This window comes from Girardinichthys multiradiatus, chromosome 15, assembly GCF_021462225.1.
Source record: "Girardinichthys multiradiatus isolate DD_20200921_A chromosome 15, DD_fGirMul_XY1, whole genome shotgun sequence".
NCBI classification, from domain to species: domain Eukaryota; kingdom Metazoa; phylum Chordata; class Actinopteri; order Cyprinodontiformes; family Goodeidae; genus Girardinichthys; species Girardinichthys multiradiatus.
The window spans coordinates 17,980,792-17,997,085 of record NC_061808.1 but is presented as its reverse complement, the minus strand read 5'-3'; the positions used below and the strand labels follow the sequence as shown (position 1 = coordinate 17,997,085).

General features: G+C 42.4%; 1 protein-coding gene across 1 annotated transcript; it reads left to right on the top strand.

The window, feature by feature from the left end:
• Nucleotides 1-462: 462 nt before the first annotated feature.
• Nucleotides 463-16,181, top strand: si:ch211-203k16.3 (angiopoietin-related protein 7). Its single transcript, XM_047388013.1, has 9 exons — nucleotides 463-596; nucleotides 788-1,038; nucleotides 3,526-3,741; nucleotides 10,264-10,383; nucleotides 10,488-10,602; nucleotides 10,689-10,826; nucleotides 11,058-11,274; nucleotides 12,423-12,618; nucleotides 12,695-16,181. Exons 2-9 carry the CDS (start codon nucleotides 886-888, stop codon nucleotides 12,839-12,841), a joined length of 1,302 nt encoding a protein of 433 aa, XP_047243969.1. The 5' UTR covers nucleotides 463-596; nucleotides 788-885; the 3' UTR covers nucleotides 12,842-16,181.
• Nucleotides 16,182-16,294: the final 113 nt, after the last annotated feature.

The window sequence follows — 16,294 nt, the reverse complement described above, 5'->3', positions numbered from 1 at the left end:
GATGGTGTTCCAGATAAACAAAAACTGTGTAAACACGTTTCACGATCTCCACTGTATTATTCTTACAATTCACTATTTAATCTCTTCTTTCGTGTTGTTGTTTCAACCATTTTTCCCATCTATATCCAGTGAAAGCAGTAAAATAATAAGCAATAAACAGAGGTGGTACATGGTTGCAGTGTGTGACATTTGAAAAAATAAAAAAATAGAAATTACTTTTTTCAGAACAATTTACATTTCTGAAGAAGGGCTAGCTTGCTTTTATACATACATGCATGATTTTAGGTTAACAGGGTTATTTAAAGGTGTAATTAAAAAGAAAATTACTTTTTCATTGTGTTTCTATGCTTCTCACTTTACGTCAGAATTTTATCACCCTCTTTGTCATGCTCCCTGCCTTTTCTCAGTTGCAGTGAATCCTCTTAGAGGTGGATTATTGGACTAGGATCTCTACACCGACAGGGAATGAGGAAGACATGGACTAAGAAAGCAACTCAGAAGGAGATAAAGACAAGGAGAATTCAAAAATAAAAATGGAGAAAACCCCCTGGCCCAAACAGAGCCATGAGTGGGGTAGAAGGTGCTGTGTAGCTGGGGTGAGTCCTGCATAGTTTCCATAGCTTTAGGCTGAATAATTTCTTATTTGTACTCTGATACTGGTTAATATGATGTTATGTTACCTGAGCCTATATTTATTAAACCTTTTCACAGCAACTTCTTAAAATATAAGCAGATTTTAAATTTGGGTTAAAGTGTTGCTGGTTAAACTCCCCTTTTCCTGTTTCAGGAAGAGCCAGCAGCGCATCACATGCTGAAGCGTATACTACCACATCCTAAGCCCACCCTCAGTGAAAAGGCAGGGAACAGACTAACCCTGTGACAGCGATGGGTTTGACCTCAATTGACCTCCTCAGCTGGAGCGTGGGCTTCGCTCTCTGCTTCTTCATGTTGTTACTTCCAGAGGCCAAAGCAGACAACCTGAACACTTCCACATCACGCAACGGTGGAGGTTCACAGTGTGGGGAGTACACAAACCAGGTACTGGTGCCTAAAAACATCATGGTCTCGGAACACATTTATTGTTGTTTATTAGTTTATTAGGAACTCCATGCGGGAGTATCTAACAATGCAGCATTTAGCTACCAAATACAATTGTTGTGCAATTAAATTATTTAGTGGGTCACTTATAGAAATGATGTGAAACCATGATTCCACAACCAAAGAGCTGTTATAAACCCTTAAACATTTAAAGTAGACGCACTACGGTTAGAAAAAGCATCACATAAAGAGTTTAACCTGTGCAAAAACAGGATATTAGGGTGAAGCCTTATAACCCTCACCTGAGATGGATTCACAAAATTGTTTCAGACAATTTTCCTTTTACCTGCACAAATCACTTGAACAAAAATTCTAGTGTTTTAAGGGATAAAATAAACTTAAATAATTTAATTACATATATGTGCATATCCTGTTATATCTGGGAATGTGGCTGGGTTCAGAATTACTCAGCATATTCACACTCATGTTAAAAAGGAGTCAGCTCACAGTTTGCAATTTAGCTGTTCCAATAAGCCATGGAGCATCCAAAGCATTAGAGGGATCTCACTGTCAAAAGGTATCAGCCAGGAGCACAGCATCAAATAAAATAATAGGCATTAGATATACCATGGAACACATGAAGACAGTCATCATCAAGTGGAGAAAATCTGGTGCAACAGTGATATTATCAAGAACTGGACATCCTTCCAAGATTGATTAAAAGACAAGAAAAAAAGTGGTCAGGGAGTCTCCTAAGATGCCTAAAGCAACATTAGAGGAGCTGCAGTAATTCCTGGCTAGTACTGGCTGTACATGGTAATCATAGACCGGGAGCAAGGATTAACATGGCAAAAAACATTCAAAACTAGCAATACATATCAGTACAAGAACATCATACCCACAGAGATCCGGTGATCTGGGGCTGTGTTGCCAGTGGTGCCACAAAACCTTCCGGGTTTCTGCCAGAAAGCTGGGGATGAAGAGGCACTTCATCTTTCAGCACGACAACGGCCTAAAGACTACATCCAAATCCACAAAAGAACCTGACAGAAATTCTGTAGTCTGATCCGAAGAGGGCTGTGATAATGACACACCCTTGCAGAGTGGGCAAGCATTGTCAGGATGATAAGACTCCTAGCCAAATAGACTGAGCGGGATAATACATTGCACACTTGTGCAACCATGGTATTTAAAATATTTTCACATTTGAATTTTGGATCCAAAAGGTTTCAGTTCATTTTTCAAAGTTGTATAGGTTATATGCCAAATTAAAAGTTTAAAAAGTCCTGAAAAGATTGATCTTGTCCAGATTTGTTACATCACAAAATCCTGGCATTTGAACAGGGGTGTCTGGACTTTTTATATCTACTGTATGTCAACCAGCAGTGGCTAAAACACAAACATTTACACATATCAGCTTCACAAATGTGTGCACATCTAACAAAATCGGATTATGGTAGCTCCTGTTCGCTGATTGGTGTGGTTTAAAATTATGCATCTGCTTGTTTGGGCTGCATTCAACACAGAATAGAATAGAATAGATTTCTCTGTCAAGCACGGGATCCCATTCCAGTCATTGCTTGGGGTTCTTATGGAAATATTGATTTGACGTGAATCAAAGAACCTAGAGGTCAAACAAACTGACCTTCCAATGTTTTACCGAAGCCTCAGCCCCTCACTGATTTTGCCCGTCACCATACAATATTCTCTTCCAGACCTGTTACCTAAAATAGCTTCATTGTTTTCTGTTTTTTGTATTTCTGTAAATTGGGATATTTGTGAATTTGCTAATCAATTACGATTTATTACAATAATTAATTTTAATGCATTATGAATGAAATGTATGCGTTTTAAATGTGTGCGAACAAAAATATAAAAAAAAAATACTTTTATAGCAAACAAATCTTTTCAGAAGGAGATTAAAGGTTAATTGATCTTGCCACAGGTCAATCAGATGAGCTGAGACATGAGATTTCTTATCTCTAAGATAGAAATAAGGGATGTTTGTTCCAGCTAGGGAAAGACATTGCAAATTAGCCCTGTACAAAAAAATTCAAGTCAGATCTCTGAAGATAAATTCATCACTTTTTTCATCATTTTTTATGGATATTTAGTAACTTCCCAGAATGTTAGAACTTTCTTTCTTATAAATGGCTGCAATCCAGACAAAAGTAATATGACCTCTGGCCAATTTAACAGCAGGGAAATATTCAGAAATAACTGTTTACTTGCAACCTCTGCATGTGACTTTAAATTTTCTTAGTGCTAATTTCAGCCCAGTCCAGTAAAGAAAAATGACAGATAAAAGTCTTTGGATTATACTTTCATCAATAACAAGAACAGAGAGCATTCTTCAAGTCAGCAGCACAGGGTTCCTTCAGGATTTTGCCTTGACCTCTTTAACAGATAATTTATTGACTTATTATTGAAAACCCCCAATAAAAAAATGTTGAGGGGTTCTTTCATAGGAATCTTCTTCTCTGACAGCTGATGGAGGATGGGATGTGTCGGCTGGTGGCCACGCTGCCTCAGCTGGACGAGAGGAGCTGCCCGGATATGTTCCGCTGCTCTGATGAGGTTTCCTACTGGCTGCACGAAAACGAGGAGAGGAAGCAGCAGATTGTGGCCCTGAAGGAGATCATCTCTGAGCTGCAGGAGGAACTCAGAAACCACCGGCATCGCATCAATGTCCTCGAGCTGCAGGTGACTAAAGCAGACGTGGGTCAGCTGTCAGGATTCATCCTTTTAAGTGCTTTGAGTTTGTCTGTAGTGACGTATGTAATAAAAATGTGACAATAATGATATTAGTGTGAGACATTAAAATAGGTCTTTGGGTAGGATGTTTGTTCTTTTCCAATATTTGATTAAATAAGATTTGATATATAATTGATTAGTTTAACATTTTAAGTTCATCCATCCTAAGATTTGTAGACCAGTTATGGTTGTAGGCTTCCCTCCCAGCATGTCCTTGACCTTAGTCACTAACAGGATTAGCGTCCTACTGCTCCACGTGTTGCCTCATGTGCTCTCAGGTGATGAGCTTATACAGAAACAGATGCTCAGCTGGATCAGTTAGTGACTGTAGGTGGATGGTAGAAAGAACTAGTGTGCAGAGGTAGAGCTCCAGGGTTTGTTGCAGAGAAACTTGGTAAATCAAATCAAGGGCATGGTGATACAGGGATTCAGAAGGACTGGTGAAACGTAGGTCTTTACTTTACAAGGACTGCAGCACAGCTAGCTGCCATAATAAGTTAGAATGAATGAATGCAAGTTTTTATTTAAGTGTCATGCACCCCATGTGCCCAGCCCATACAGGCTTTTATGACAGTGTTAGCAATAGAAGTATCCATACATTAACAGTACAAAAAAGAAGCAATATTTTAGACACGATAAAGTGCTGTTTGTCTGAGCATCCATGCTCTCTCTATAAATTTTGTCAACATAAACATCTCTTTCTCAAAAATCCTCCTCAACATATAACTCCTCAACTGCAAGAGGCAGAACACCCGCTCTCAGCTGAGCACAAAGAAATCTCTGTCTTTGTCTTGTTACCGTTAACATAAGGCTCTGTCTCAAAATTGTCTTTAAATTGGGTACCACTTCTTAGCTTGGGTTTATTGAGCACATTAAATTTCCACTGGTCTTTATATAGGTGCAAAGAGGATTGGATGGCGGACGAAGGTGGAGACCTCAGCAGCCCGATCCCTGGATGCTTAGGCTGGCTCTAGGGACGTGGAATGTCACCTCGCTGGGGGGGAAGGAGCCTGAGCTTGTGCGGGAGGTCGAGAGATATCGACTAGAAATAGTCGGGCTCGCCTCCACGCACAGCGTGGGCTCTGGAACCCATCTCCTTGAGAGGGGTTGGACTCTCTTCTACTCTGGAGTGGCCCACGGGGAGAGGCGGCGGGCTGGTGTGGGTTTGCTTGTTGCCCCCCAGCTCAGCCGTCTCGTGTTGGGGTTTACCCCAGTGGATGAGAGGGTCGTATCCCTGCGCCTTCGGGTTGGGGATAGGTCTCTGACTATCATTTCAGCCTACGGGCCGAGTGGTAGTGCGGAGTACCCGGCCTTCTTGGCGTTCCTGTCGGGGGTGCAAGATAGTGCCCCTCCCGGGGACTCCATTATTCTGCTGGGGGAACGACAGTGACACCTGGAGAGGCGTGATCGGGAGGAATGGCCTCCCCGATCTGAATCCAAGCGGTGTTTTGTTATTGGACTTCTGTGCTAGTCACGGATTGTCCATAATGAACACCATGTTCAAACATAAGGGTGTCCATCAGTGCACTTGTCGTATCATCAGACCTTCGGCCGTATGTTTTGGACACTCGGGTGAAGAGGGGCTGAGCTGTCCACTGATCACCACCTGGTGGTGATTTGGATCCGCTGGAGGAGGAGAAAGCCAGACAGACTTGGCAGGCCCAAGCGCATAGTGAGGGTCTGCTGGGAACGCCTGGCGGAGCCCTCGGCCAGGGATGTATTCAACTCCCACCTCCGGGAGAGCTTCGACCAGATCCCGGGGGATGTTGGAGACATAGAGTCCGAGTGGACCATGTTCTCCGCATCTATTGTCGATGCTGCTGCCCGTAGCTGCAGCCATAAGGCCTGCGGTGCCTGTCGCGGCGGCAATCCCAGAACCCGGTGGTGGACACCGGCAGTAAGGGATGCTGTCAAGCTGAAGAAGGAGTCCTATTGGCTGTGGTTGGCTTGTGGGACTCCTGAGGCGGCTGACGGGTACCGTGAGGCCAAGCGTGCTGTGGCCCGGGCTGTGGCAGAGGCAAAAACTCGGGCCTGGGAGGAGTTCGGTGAGGCCATGGAGAAGGACTACCGGTTGGCCTCGAAGCGATTCTGGCAAACCGTCCGGCGCCTCAGGAGGGGGAAGCAGTGCTTCGCCAACACTGTTTATAGTGGGGTTGGGAGACTGCTGACCTCGACTGAGGACATTATCGGGCGGTGGAAGGAGTACTTCGAGGATCTCCTCAATCCTGCCATCACGCATTCCGTGGTGGAAACAGAGGCTGGGGACTCGGGGTTAGACTCTTTCATCACCAAGGCTGATGTCACCGAGGTCGTTAAAAAGCTCAGCGGTGGCAAGGCTTCAGGGGTGGATGAGATCCGCCCTGAGTACCTCAAGTCTCTGGATGTTGTAGGGCTGTCATGGTTGACACGCCTCTTCAACATTGCGTGGCGGTCGGGGACAGTGCCTCTGGACTGGCAGACTGGGGTGGTGGTCCCCCTTCATAAGAAGGGGGACCGGAGGGTGTGTTCCAACTACAAGGGGATCACACTCCTCAGCCTCCCTGGTAAGGCCTACGCCAGGGTATTGGAGAGGAGAGTCCGACCGATAGTCGAACCTCACCTTCAGGAGGAGCAGTGTGGTTTTCGTCCCGGCCATGGAACACTGGACCAGCTCTATACCCTCTACAGGGTGCTCGAGGGTTCATGGGAGTTTGCCCAACTGGTTCACATGTGTTTTGTGGTCCTGGAGAAAGCATTCGACTGTGTCCCTTGTGATGCCCTGTGGGGGGTGCTCCAGGAGTATGGAATCGGGGGGCCTTTATTAGGGGCCATCCGGTCCCTGTACGAGCGGAGCAGGAGTTTGGTCCGCATTGCCGGCACTAAATCGGACCTGTTCCCGGTGCATGTTGGACTCCGGCAGGGCTGCCCTTTGTCACCGGTCCTGTTCATAACTTTTATGGACAGGATTTCTAGACGCAGCCAAGGGCCGGAGGGGTCTGGTTTGGGGACCAGTGGATTTCGTCTCTTCTTTTTGCAGATGACATGGTCCTGCTGGCCCCCTCTAGCCAAGACCTGCAGCATGCGCTGGGGTGGTTCGCAGCCGAGTGTGAAGCGGCTGGGATGAAGATCAGCTCCTTCAAGTCCGAGGCCATGGTTCTCAACCGGGAAAGGGTGGCTTGTCCTCTTCAGGTTGGAGGGGAGTTCCTGCCTCAAGTGGAGGAGTTTAAGTATTTCGGAGTCTTGTTCACGAGTGAGGGAAGAATGGAGCAGGAGATTGACAGACGGATCGGTGCGGCTGCCACAGTAATGGGGGCGCTGTGCCGGTCCGTTGTGGTGAAGAGAGAGCTGAGCCGATAAGCAAAGCTCTCAATTTACTGGTCGGTCTACGTTCCTACCCTCACCTATGGCCATGAACTTTGGGTCATGACCGAAAGAACGAGATCCCGGATACAAGCGGCTGAAATGAGCTTCCTCCGTAGGGTGGCCGGGCACTCCCTTAGAGATAGGGTGAGGAACTCGGCCATCCGGGAGGGGCTCGGAGTAGAGCCGCTGCTCCTCCACATCGAGAGGAGCCAGTTGAGGTGGCTCGGGCATCCATACCGGATGCCTCCTGGACACCTTCCTCGGGAGGTGTTCCAGGCACCCACCGGGAGGAGGCCCAGGGGACGGCCCAGGACACGCTGGAGGGACTATGTCTCTCGGCTGGCCTGGGAACGCCTTGGGCTCCCCCTGGAGGAGCTGGAGGAGGTGTCTGGGGAGAGGGACGTCTGGGCGTCTCTGCTGAGTCTGCTGCCCCCGCGACCCGGTCCGGATAAGCGGAAGACGACGAGTACGAGTACGAGTGGTCTTTATATATCTGAAACAAATCTCCTTAAGTGTTGTAATTTTGCATTGCAAATTATTAAAAAATAAAAATTGACTGTTTGTTAAAGAAAATAGTGCTAGAACATTGTTTGACCAGTACGGAGCCCGCGTTCGTTCGCAATAGTCTTTGCATTATCTCGCAATACTTTGTGGGAGACCCGTTTTTTAGATTTATTGAGTTTTATTTTGAAATCGGCCTTAATAAAATGATCTTCAATCAGACTTAAAGACAGTTATTATCCACAAGCTGTCAAACTGCTGAACTCTGGACAATATTGCTGCACGAAACCACATCTGTGACACTTTATTTGCTTATTACTGCTGCATGATGTGTACTTTTTTTGCACGCCACTTTTGTTTTTATAGTGAGTTGAACGGTTCTTCTTATCCTAAGCATTTAATCGCATTGTTGACTGCATGTTAACCTGCATATGACAAATAAACCATATCAATGCCATATCAGTGCTGTTTGTTTTGTGAGCAGTTTGTCATCTGTGCTGCTGTTCCAAATTGCACAGCTTTCTCAAGGTGATTAACAACTTTTGCGAGCAAAAGCATTGCGAGCGAACGCGAAAGAAAAACATTTCCCCCATGTCCCCTCGCGGGCTCCATAGACCAGGGATATTTACAAGATTTGTCCCAATTAAAATGTTTTCTTGTGGACCCTGCCTTCAGGTAAACGTATTAGGCGGTTCCAAAATCGAATGACAAGGCTCCCACCCCATGTCACCCTTTATAGCAGCCCTTGTGATGTGCTTATGAGCCCCTAAGAAGTATCTCATAGCTCTGTTGTGTATGATGTTACACTCAGGTGCATCTCCAAAGCCCCAAACACCTGCAGCATACAATAATACAGGAGCAACCATGGAGTGGTATGCTATAGTATGTGTATAGTATGTGGCAAAACCCAAATTTGGACACAACTTGATTTTATTAATCACACTTTCCAATGCCATCTCTGCCGATTCAGACAATACTCCTCTACCTTCAACAAATGTTATGTTCTCATGAAAAACAAAACCAAGACACTTAAAAGCAACAGAATGCATCAACCGTATTTCACCGAAGCCAAATACAGTGACTTCTGCACAGTTAGAAATGTCTTCATAACTAAAACATTTAGGCAGTTTGTAGTGACAGTGTATAGTAATTTCTTTACCTGTTAGTCTTGCTGATTGCCTGGTTTTTAAGTTGCCACTTACGCTGTTTTAATTGTCTCAGAAGTCAGAGGTCAGATCTGGGAATATAATTTTTGATTAGGGTGTGACATTATAAGTTTCCAATATTTATCTTTTCACAGTATTCAAATTTTCTGAGACACTGAACTTTGGGTTTTCATTATCTGTGTAATGAATCTATATATTTGTTTCACTTTCTGAAATGAGCGACAAAAAATATGGAACTTTTTCATGATAATTTGAGTTTTTAAGATGTACCTGTATATATGTCTGGCAGCCAAACTGGATACTGATCTTAGGGCTGCTCCATGGGCTCCAGCTTTCCCAGTTGGAAATTAACTACAGGGGACATTCTTGTTTTATTCTTGGCTGGCAATTTAAGAAATCTTACTTCCCAGGACAGAGGGAAGACACCATAATAAAAAATACTTGTTAAGAGAATCCACCTAATAAAAATGAGTGATTTGCTGCAAATGCTTGTAGTCAAAAATCATAAAGGTCCGCCACGCACAGGTCATGGTCCTGCCATGACTTTAAACTGTGGCTTCTTGTCATGAAATAGGAAATTGCTAAAACTCACACATTAAATGTCTGAACCACAGCATGATCAATACTAGCCCTAAGTTTTGATAACCTTTGATCTCCCATGTTGTTCTGGAGAAACAACATGCGTAAACATGGATGATCTGTCCATTATATTTGGATATAGAATGGCTTTTATTTTGTTTTTATTTTTATATAAAAATAAATATAGCTTGTTTTATTGTAAATGGACAATGTCACTTGTTCACTTACTGAGAAAAATGTCCAAATTGGAAAAATAAAGTATGTGTTCTACAGCTTTGAAACCTGCAATAAGGAAAAGGTCCACACATAATTACAATTTAAACCTAACATTAAAAAGATTTAAACCTAAAATTCCCCCCCCAAAAAAATCAAACTTGTAAACACAGGAAGATTCTATTAAAACATAATTTTAGGTATTTTTATCTAACAGTTAATACCTAATATTTTTGGCTTCTTTAGAGCCAGCAAATTTTTATATATATGTTTTATTTTATTTTAATTTAATTTGAGGTTGTCTTTTTCACAGCAGTATCTATTAATGGTATTCATAGCCTTATTATCAAGTATTCATAATTTTTTACATTGTTTTTAGATTCATGAAGTAATCAAATGAGAAAATAGGTTTAAAATACCAGACATTAGAATGTTAACAAAATGTTAATGTTTGTCCATAAGTCTATCTATTTCAACAATGCCTCATTCCACATTCAAACATACCGATTTAACACAATAATCTGACTTTAGTGAGGTTCAACTGTTGTATAAATTCAGTAACAACATTTATTCTTCCTACTTACAGTTTGTCTTTGTTAATCTAATCTGCTAAAGTTGTATCACTGTGTTTTTGTGTGCCTTTGTCCAATATCGACACATACTCCATCAGAGTGAGGAGAAGCTCCACCTGAACATCTCTTTGGAGCAGCGCTTCCATGATCTAGAGGTTCATTATGCTGAAGCCAGCTCTCTGCTGCATCTGCAGGGCACTCTGATCCTAGACCTGCAGGTACGCCTCCTTTCTGATGCTGCCTTGTATTATTTTAGATCATTTTTCTTAATGGTTTGGATGAGAACAGGTTTTAAATGTTAACAAATGATCTTTCTGCCTAGAATAAGCTACATAACCTGACTCTCTTAATGGATAAAGTAAAAAGAAGCTCAGACTGTTCCATCAATATTGTCCGGCCCAATCATTTACAGAATACTCAAGAAGTCCTGCACCCAGGTTTGTGTTAATGCAGTGAAATGTCACCAGGGGGAGCCAAAGGTCACTGTTTGTCTTGAGTCTTGACACACATCCTATTCCTGCAGAGATCCAGCATATGGGGAACTGTCCCATTGACTGTGCTTCCATCTACTACAACGGTGTGAGAAGATCAGGTCTTTACACTGTGGTGCCATTACTGGCAAGCATGCCTGTAGAGGTTTACTGTGACATGGACACGGACGGTGAGCGACGCCTTTTTAAAATCTGCAAAGCTGATTCTTAAATGATGTTTACTCCACATAAATAGTACATTTGAAAAAATCATTGCTCTTTGCAGTCTTTGAATCTATCAAGTGTTGGGATAAACTTGCCAAAGTTTCCCCTTTTGCAGCTTCACTGAGCTGCAGACTGAACTGATGTGGAATTAAAGACTCTTTGGAGATCTTGACCTTTGCTCGACTCCATTTCTTAAGGTGGTGGCTGGACCATGATCCAACGGCGAGTTGACGGCTCTGTGAGCTTTGACCGCAGCTGGAGGGAATACAGGGATGGATTTGGTGACCTGCATTCAGAGTTCTGGTTGGGTAACAACCACATCCATGACCTGAGCACCCAGGGAGACTACAGTCTCCGCATCGAACTGGAAGACTGGAGCATCCAGCACAAACATGCCCTGTATCAGAGCTTCAGGTGAAAGCTCTAAATTGTACACTGCCTTGCTAAAGTATTCAAACCTATAACATTTTGTTACATAAAGACCACACACCTTAATGTTTTTTGGGGAATTTATATTATAGACCAACACAAAACAGTGCATGGAAGTAAATGCGAAAGCCCTGTTTACGCTGACTCCCCTGAATAAAATCTACTGCACCCAAATGTCTTCAGAAGTCACAACCTTAGTATATAAAAGTGTGTGTAATTTAAGAAAGACTCAGAGGTTTGTTAGAGAATATTAGTAAAGAAACAGCATCATGAACACCAAGACACCCACCAGGCAGGCCAAGGATAGTTATGGAGAGATTTTAGGCAGGTTTAGGTTAAAACCTTGGGATATTGTTTTCTAACCTATAAAATTTCACTGTTCCATCAAGTGTGGCACAGCTACAAACCTACCAAGCCACTGCTGTACATAAACTGCAAGATTAATCACAGAAGCAGCCCCAGGTTAGCTCTGCAGGAGAGATGCACAGCTCAGAGGGAGAAGCTGCTGAGAATCATGCAATCTATAAACCTGGTCTTTAAGATAGAGGCACAAAGAAAAACACTGTTAAAGGAAAGAATAGGGAGGTATTATTTCAGGTTTGCCATAAGGCATGTAGGGGACACAGCAAACATGATCAAGAAGGTGCTCTGGTCAGATGAGACCAAAACTTAACATTTTGGTCTATGAAAAGAAGGCAGTGTGTAGTGAAAAACTGGCACTGCATGTCATCCTGGACATACCATATCCACGGTAAAACATGGTGGTGGCAGCATCATGATGTGGGGAAACTGTTCATGAGGGGCTGGGTGGAGCTAAAAACAGGGTAATCCTAAAAGTAACATTTTTAGAGGCTGCAAGAAACTTGAGACCTGGGTGAAGGTTCACCTTCCAGCAGGACAAACATACCCTAAAATTACAGCCAGAGCTAAATCATTTTACTACCTCTCCGGTTTTTATTTTTAAGCATTTTGAAATGCATATATCCTTTTCCTTCCGCTTCACAAATATGTGCTGCGTTATGTTGGTCTATCACATAAAATACTACCAAATATATTAATGTTTGTGATTATGTTACCATACTTAAATAGGTTTGCAAAAACTTCTATAATTCTTGTGTTACTTCTTGCTGCAGCGTGGAAGATGAGGAACATCAGTACCGTCTTCATGTATCAGGTTTCAGTGGCACAGTGCAGGACTCCTTCGGCTGGTACCATGACAAGCAGCACTTCAGTACTCCAGACACTGGGAACATCTGTGCTGAGATCTCTCACGGTGGCTGGTGGTACAACCAGTGCTTCTACGCCAACCTTAATGGAGTCTACTACCGGGTAAGCACACATAGAAAACTCCTACTATTACACTTTCAAAAACACAGGTGTTTACTTCATTTTGCCGATTCTACAGGGAGGCCATTACTCTCCAAAAGGTCGTGGCTCACTGGGTCCTGACGGGATCGTCTGGTACTCCTGGAAAGACTCGGATTATTACTCTCTACGCAAAGTCAGCATGATGATCCGACCGCGCAGCTTCCACACACGTTCATCACCCTGATCGACTGTCGCCATGACAAAGGTGCAGACAGAGGAATTAAGCCTCTCTCTGAGCAGAAAGGATGGGATTGAGAAAAACTGAACATCACTTTGCTGATTTTATTCAGCATTTTTTTTTCCCTTCGGTAGTTGAACCCAAGGAGTGAGTTCTGGAAAAGGGACATTATTTGGAATCGTTTACACTTTGCAAATGAAAAAAAGACCCATATTATAAACTTTATTATAGAGATGACTGATTTTTCCACAGTCAAGGAAAGTGTTTTTTTCTTTTATACAGTTTTATATGTTAGTTTGGTACAATTTGTCAGTTTTTGACCTTGCCAAGTAGATGTATGTAAGGTATGTATGATGTGCTGAAAAATATTCATCCTGTAAAGCTGATCACTCTCCTGAATGCAGATGGGTGTCTGAGCAGGTTTATGACTACTTTTTTCTGTTTAGTTGTTTCTGAAGCATATACAGTTAATCCATCAACTTTAAGTGAGTGTGACAAATAAACTCCTTTTAATTTGGAACTAAAGACAATTTAGTCACATTTATAATTTTAAGGACAAGACAAATTATAATTAGTTTTAAAAGAAGCATGAATTTTACAATATTTCCAATTTAGCTGAAGTTTGATTTTTCTTTTTTTTTTTTTGTAGGATCCAGACAATGAAAATGCATATACACACACATTTTTGTCAAATGTCCCTCATTTAGAGCTAGATTACACACTTCTGGTAGTCATCAACTAGCTTGGAGCCTACAATAATATGATACTACCATGACCATGCTTGATAGTAGGTACTTTTAAGATCTGAATCTCTCTCGTTGATTCCATTCTTGTCATTGTTGCCAAACAGCTCAATCTTTTTGTTCTTTAAAAAAATAGCCGAGCTTTAAGGTGGTGTTTTATGAGAAGCTATTTCTTTCTTGTCAGCACCTTCTCAGTGCATGGCCATTTAAAACTCAGTGCAGACAGCAGTGCAGGTGTTTTGTTTTTGGTTACCTAACATCCTAAAGTATTTACTTTTTTTCTGAGGGTGACAGTTTGGGTCAGATGGTTTAAACTTTTGGGCACCCCTGAGTATTTCAAAAGGACCATCATCCCAAACGCTGGTATGGATGAAGAGGCCCAACATCAACCTTGTTAAAAGGGTAAGGACTTTGCTGGAAAGCCTAGCCCAGACAGAGCGCCACCCAATAACTGATGAGAAGAGTCGTCAGATATCCAATTCTGCCAGGAACTTGTTGGTCGTTAAAAAAGTTGTGGTAAAGTTGCAGCTTTAATAAAAGCCATTTAAACAACATTTAGTGGTGCTCTATATACATGTACAGTGCTCTGAAAAAGTATTTGACCCATTATAGATTTATTCTTTTGTTTTTTCAATCGCACTAAATTGTTTTAGCATATCTTATGAAGCTTAATATCAGACATAGAGTAAATATACTAAGCAGTTTTCAAATGATCTTATTGAGCGAAAATGCTTAATAAGCTATAAATAAATTGCTCATATAGAACCTGTCTGACAACATGAAGTAGGCTAAAAGGGCTTGAAAAACAACCTAACATCCCTTGATATAAAAAAACTCAAGAACCGATGCGAAACAAAGTCACTGGCATCCATCAGTCTAGAAAGGGTCACTAAGCCGTTTCTAGGGCTTTGAGTCTTCAGTTATCCCCAGTGTCAACCATTATTCACAAATGGAGAAAACAGAGTGAAATATTTCAAGCCTTTATTTCTGGTCATTTGAGGATTATGATTTACAGATAAACACTCAAATTTCAGTGAATGTTACATAAGATTAATAAAAGGTATATTTTAAGCAGAAATGTCAGGCTTCTGAAAAGTATGTTCATTTCTATGTACTCCATACTTGGTTGAGCCTCCTTTTGCATGATTTACTGCATCACTATGGCGTGGCATGGAGACGACCAGCCTGTGGTTCTGCTGAGGTGTTCAGGAAGCCCAGGTTGCTTTCATAGCTGCCTTCAGGTCATCTGTATTGTTGGTTCTGGTGTTTCGTATCTTCTTCTTAATAACTCATAGATCTCTATGGGATTCAGGTCAGGACAGTTTACTGGCCAATCAAGCACAGTAATACCATGGTCATTGGACCAGTTTATGGTACCTGTGGAAGAGTGGACAAGTGCCAAATCCTGCTAGAAAATATAACCAGCATCTCCATAAAACCTATAAACAGAAGGAAGCATCAAGTGCCCTAAGACTTCGTGGTAGATGGCTGCATTGACTGTGGACTGTAGAAAACATGGTGTACCAACACCAGCAGATGACATGGTGCCCCAAACCATCACTGACTGTGGAACCTTCACACTGGACTTCTGTGCTTCTCCACTTTCTGCAGGCTCTGAGACCTTGATTTCCAAATTAAATACAAACATTGCTTTCATGTGAAAAGAGGACTTCGGACCACTGGGCAACAGTCCAGTCTCTAGTTGAGGAGGGGCTTGACACGAGGAGAGCAATATTTGTAGCCAATTTGTAAGATTCGTCTATGCGTAATGGCTCTCTGACACCAGCAACAGTCCACTCCTTGTGAAGCTCCACCAAGTTCTTGAATGGATTTTGTTCAACACTCCTCTCAATGCTGCCAGTATCCCTGTTGCTGGCGCACCTTTTCCTAGCATATTTTTCCTTCCACTCAACTTTCTATGAATATGTTTGGATACTGCAGTCTGTGAATATCCAGCTTCTTTAGCAATAACAATTTGTGGCCTACCCTCCTTGTGGAGCGTGTCACTAACTTCTTCTGGACATTTGTCAAGTCAGCAGTCTCCCCCATGATCATGTAGCCTACTGACCCGGACCGGGAGGCCATTCAGAGGCCTGTTGAGGTAATTAGCTGCTTAGGGTGTCGCACCACGAGTTTCCAATATTTAACTTTTTCACAATATTCTAATTTTCTGAGACACTGAATGAAGGGTTTTAAATTTATCTATTAGCAGTAAACATCAAAATTACAAGAAATAAATTCACTGTGTGTAATGAATCTACATATTTCAAAAATAAATTAAGTTATTTGTTGTATACTTATTCCACCTTGTAATCAAAATGGATGAAATACAACTTGAATCAAAAATATTTTGACATTCATGCAAAGAATGAGAATGTATGTCAAAATCTCGCCAGAACTGTATAGAACTGAAACCCATATTTACAAGAGATGTCTCAAAACCCGTTTTGAACCGATAAACATCAGAATTTCCATCTTACAGTTTGACTTTATTTTTGTCAAACCACTCTTTGATCTACGCATCAAGCTGCACCTGATGGCAGTGTCAGCCGAGGATGGGGGTGGGAAAAAGGGCCCTTTCACTTCCGCTACTAGAAGAGCACAAAAACACACTTTTCACACGGGCTACCAGCTCATTTTTATGCTCCAGCACGCCTCCGCAAGAATTTCCTGAAGTGAACAAGGACCTCAGTGTGGAGTTTCGTAAACCAATCAC